Here is a 4,780-nt window from a genome sequence, read left to right as displayed (position 1 = left end):
GAAGAAGAACAAAGACCAAAGTGTGGGCACTTTGCCCCTTCTTAGAATTGGGAACAAAACACCCATGGAAGGAGTTACAGAGACAAAGTTTAGAGCTGAGACAAAAGGATGGACCATCTAGAGATGGCCATATCCGGGAATCCATCCCATAATAAGTTGCCAAACGCTGACACCATAGCTTACATTAGCAAGATTTTGCTGAAAGGACCCAGATATAGCTGTCTCTTGAGAGACTATGCCGGGGCCTAGCAAACACAGAAGTATATGCTCACAGTCAGCTATTGGATGGATCACAGGGCCCCCAATAGAGGAGCTAGAGAAAGTACCCAAGGATCTGGGGGAATCTGCAACCGTATAGGTGGAACAACAATATGAACTAACCAGTACCCCTGGGGCTCGTGTCTCTAACTGCATATGTATCAGAAGATGGCCTAGTCGGCCATCAGCGGAAAGAGAGGTCCACTGGTTGTACAAACTTTATATGCCTCAGTACAAGGGAAAGCCAGGGCCAAGAAGTGGGAATTGGTGGTTGTGGGAGCGTGTAGGGGACTTTTGGGTTAGCCATGGAAATGTAAATGAAATAAATACGTAATTTAAAAAAATACATCCCCCTTGTACACTTTTTAAAGAAATTCCTTTTTGGATAGGATTGTGGTTTTGCAGGACCTCACACTAAAACTAAGAGTACTTTGGGAAACAAGGTGAGAGCTGCACTTTTCAAAATATACATGGCTACAGTCCATTTATGCTTGAAAGAAGAGACAACAGGAAACAGCTGTGATAAGCAGCTGCAGGCACTGCCTGTGGATGGGGATGGGATTTCAGCCATGGAGGGAGGCTTTGGATATAGCTCAGCTGATGCCAGTAAACGAGGAACCCTCTGAGGCAGGGGAGTAGAGTCAAGGGAGGTTCCAAAAAGGACACTGGCCAGTAGACAGAAATTTCAAGCATCTAAGAGTAGAGCTGGAGGTTCCAAACCTGTGCAGAGGCCAGATCAAGGACTCCACTGGTCCTACTATGGATGAGAACACCATGTTTACCGAGCATGTGGGAGTTAATTCCAGGAATATGCCTAGAATAGGCTGGATGTATACTTGCCTTGCTGTTTTGACCTGTGCTATGGTAAGGAAGGGTTTGAGTTTCTGTTGCTGGTCACCTGACACATATTAATGGCTGCACTGATCATTTGTACACAGCCTTCTACCATTTGCTGCATGGGCAAGTGGAGGTAGGGAGGGCATAACCATAAATTTCATATCTTGAGTTTTAGCTTTTAGTCCTGCCTCCTCATAGCAGTCCTGGATTTTTTCAAAAACCTTTTTTTTTTTTTTTTTTTTTTTTGCCTCAACAGTAGTATGAAATGCAGCAAGTTCCTTATGTAACCAAAACCTGTATCCAGAGACAACACCCAAATAGACACCGAAGAAAGGTAAGCAGGCTTCTGCTGCATACACAGACAGAAAAACATTGTTAAAAATCACAGCCTGGGGATTGGAGAGATGGATCATTGGTTAAGATGCAGAGATCCAGACTTCAATTCCCGGCCTCAAACCATCTGTAATGGAATCTGATCCCCTTCCTCTGGTGTGCATTAAGACAGCTACAATGTACTCATAAATGCAAAAATTAATGCCTTCATCATTGGGGAAGGGGAGAGAGAAAGAGAGAGAGACAGAGAGAGAGACAAAGAGAAACCTTGCTGCCTAATCTACAAGTGTCTTAACTGACCTTGCCCACAGACCCACTTTCCCAAAGGCTGCAGCCTCCCAGATGCAAGATGGTTTCCATGAGACACATACTTCTAGCAGAAAAAGATATATGAGTGGACAGGACCATATCTGACCTTCAGGTAAGCCTCACATTTGCCTCAGCTTCAACTGTGCATCTAAGGTCCCTTCATCATGGATATCATCACCAGCACACCTCTGTCTCCCTGTCCCACCCACTTCAACTGTTATAACCCAGAGCAGAAAGCATCAACCATCTTCTGCAGCTGCTTGCTAGTGGACTCCCAAGGACCCCTAGGTCTGTCTCATGCCCCACTTAGAGATCTACATGGGACTGAGATGGGATGAGCAAGGGTCCCATTCTCACTTGTCTGGAAGCCCAGCTCTCCAGTCACCAGCAAAACCAGCAGAAGAAGTGTCCCCTTCATGGTGGAGAGTGCTAAATGCTCTCCTCAGAGCAAATCCTCTTCCTTATAAACCATTATCTCCCTGAGCCCAGCAACCCCCCACCCCCAGCCCTGGCTACAGGAGCTCCAAATACCTTTTGGGCAAGAACCTAGCACCTATGAATACCCTTCCCCTTCTGCATAGGGGACTGAGTATGGGAGCCCCACCCACTCTGAAGAACAAACAGCCTGGGATGGCCTGATATTATCAGTTTCTGGAGATAAGCTGTCTGTACCTGTGCCAAAAGAGTTAGAGCTAACCTTTGTAAGCAGCATGAGTGCTGAGCCAAATGCCCAGTGGTCCTGTTCCACTTGTCACCTCTGCTTCCTTGTCACACTCCTCACCTCTCATTGCTCCAATCGTCCAAGCTTCTAAGACCTTTGTATTGAAAGACTGAGGACATGGAGGCACCATCTACCTCTCTGTGACTCTCATCCAGAGTAGTCCCCAGCTTTCTGGCCATGTGGATATCCTTGGAGGCTGATGATGGTTTTGTACCACAAATTCTGCTTCGCTCCAAGGTAGCTCATTTCTGTTGTCCTGCTCACCTTGTCCCCTCTCAGCTCTGTTAGGAACCATGTCTCAAAGAGATTTGAACAGTACAGTCCATGTGGTGAGAGCAGTGAGTGGTAGAGTGAGGGATTCACCCCAGTACATGAACTCTGTTGTCCACAACCCCACAGGCTACTGTGGACTGCTTAGCTATAAACTACAATGCTGAACAGGCCACAGGCAGCTTTGTATGTGTAGACTGTCTCAAGTTCAGATCAACCTACTTACCCTAAGGAAGACATTTTCAGCACCAATAAGATTGTCGGCTGGATGTTGTACTACACTTTTCTCCAGACAGTAAGCTATTAAATTCAAGATCACCTTGGTTGCAGTGTGTGATGGTTAATCTTGATGATCATCCTGACTAGGCTTAGCATTGCCATGAAAGCAAAGCTCTGTGTGGAAGCTTTTAGGCTTGGTCAATTGATGTGGGTAGACTGATTTTCATGTGGCATATGACTATGGGCATAGAATGGGTATAAAGAGGAAAACAAACTGAGGACAAGTATCTGTGCCTCACTGCTTCCTGATTGTAGATGTGATCAACCACCCAAGTTCCTTCACTGTGCCTAGCTCACTGTGATGGACTGTGTCTCTTCAAAGCTTGAGCGGAAATGATACTTCTAACCCGGCATTTTTTTCACTAGTTACCTACAAAAATGGGAACTATTGTTTTTAGCATATAAAACCCCTTGCCTTATTCCATAGCATAACACACATAAACAGGGACAGCCAAAGAGATAGATAAGTATGCAAATTGCTTATTATGCATCCATAAAGACCTGGGTTCAAGTCCCCAGGACCCATGATAGTGCTGGCAGGCACATCTAATCTCATGTGCAATTCAGATTCAGTAAGAGACCTGGTCTCAGACAATAAAACGGAAGGCTATTGATTAAAGGTGCAGTGATTGAAGGTGAAGACCTGAGTTCAAATCCCAGAACCCACCTGGTAGAAGAAGAGAATTAACTCCTCCAAATTGCCGTCACACTTTCACATGCTCACACACATACCTTAGCACCTTTGCCCATACACAGACACAAACACACCACACACACACACACAAGCACATGAACACATGAACAGACACCTACAAATGTCTGTGAAAACTAGCATGAGGAATCGTGAACAAGCTCCTAATGGAGGAATATCAAAGAATTTGAACAACAAACTAAATAACATGATATTGGATTGTACTATGATTGTGAAATAACCTATAAACCCATGCTGGTGTTAACAGTTGCATGGCAGATAAATGAATGAAAGTCAGAGTTTGTACATCTCACAGAAGAATTCCAGAGGATCTGTAGATGTTTCTCCTGGGAATTGACTTCCCTTCAGTCCTTCACTGTGAACTACATATCCTCAAGAAAGCATCAGGGTGGGCTTGGGGGACAGGCCATTCAGTTAAAAACTTTCTCAGTGGGCACACTTGAATCCATGAGTTTCAGCCCTCAGAACCTGTGAGGACAGATAGTCACAAAGTGCCCTCTGGTAATGCCTGCACCAGAGAGCCCACTCAAGGCTCACTAGCCAGTTCATCTAATAAAATCAGTAAGCTCCAGGCTTATTAAGAGTCCCTGTCTCAAAAATATGAGATGGTCTCAGCTGTAAAGAGGATGCAGATTCACTTCCCAGCACCCACATGGCAGCTAACAACCATCTGTAACTCCAGTTCCAGAGGATCCAGTGCTTTCTGTGACCTCCACACGAAATACAAACATGACTGCATAAAACGTACATATCTTAGCACCTCTTCCCATACACAGACACAAACAAACACAAGCACAAACACACGAACACATGAACAGACAAATGTCTGTGGAAACTGGCATGAGGAAGCATGACCAGCTCCTAATGGACAAATATCAAAGAATTTGAACAACAAACTAAATTACATGATATTGGATTGTACTATGATCATGAAATAACTTTTAAAATCATGCTGGGCTGGAGAGATGGCTCAGTGGGTAAGAGCACCCGACTGCTCTTCCGAAGGTCCAGAGTTCAAATCCCAGCAACCACATGGTGGCTCACAACCATCTGTAATGAGA

The 4,780-nt window shown here is 44.9% G+C and overlaps 1 protein-coding gene and 1 pseudogene across 1 annotated transcript in view; both read right to left on the bottom strand.

Annotated features, from left to right (window-relative positions):
• The window catches only part of LOC110297722 (secretoglobin family 2B member 2-like), a 7,909-nt gene extending 5,739 nt beyond the window's left edge, over window positions 1-2,170 (bottom strand). The window contains exons 1-2 of the mRNA XM_021166669.1: window positions 2,095-2,170; window positions 1,245-1,444 (exon numbers count right to left, since the gene is read on the bottom strand). Coding sequence (XP_021022328.1) covers window positions 1,245-1,444; window positions 2,095-2,155 — 261 coding nt within the window. The 5' untranslated portion in view covers window positions 2,156-2,170. The remainder of the gene's footprint in view (window positions 1-1,244; window positions 1,445-2,094) is intronic.
• Window positions 2,171-2,605: 435 nt separating this feature from the next.
• The window catches only part of LOC110297470, a 28,864-nt pseudogene continuing 26,689 nt past the window's right edge, over window positions 2,606-4,780 (bottom strand).

Source organism: Mus caroli, chromosome 7, assembly GCF_900094665.2.
Source record: "Mus caroli chromosome 7, CAROLI_EIJ_v1.1, whole genome shotgun sequence".
Taxonomy (NCBI): Eukaryota; Metazoa; Chordata; class Mammalia; order Rodentia; family Muridae; genus Mus; species Mus caroli.
The sequence above is the reverse complement of the archived record's forward strand: the minus strand, read 5'-3'. Positions and strand labels throughout refer to the sequence as shown.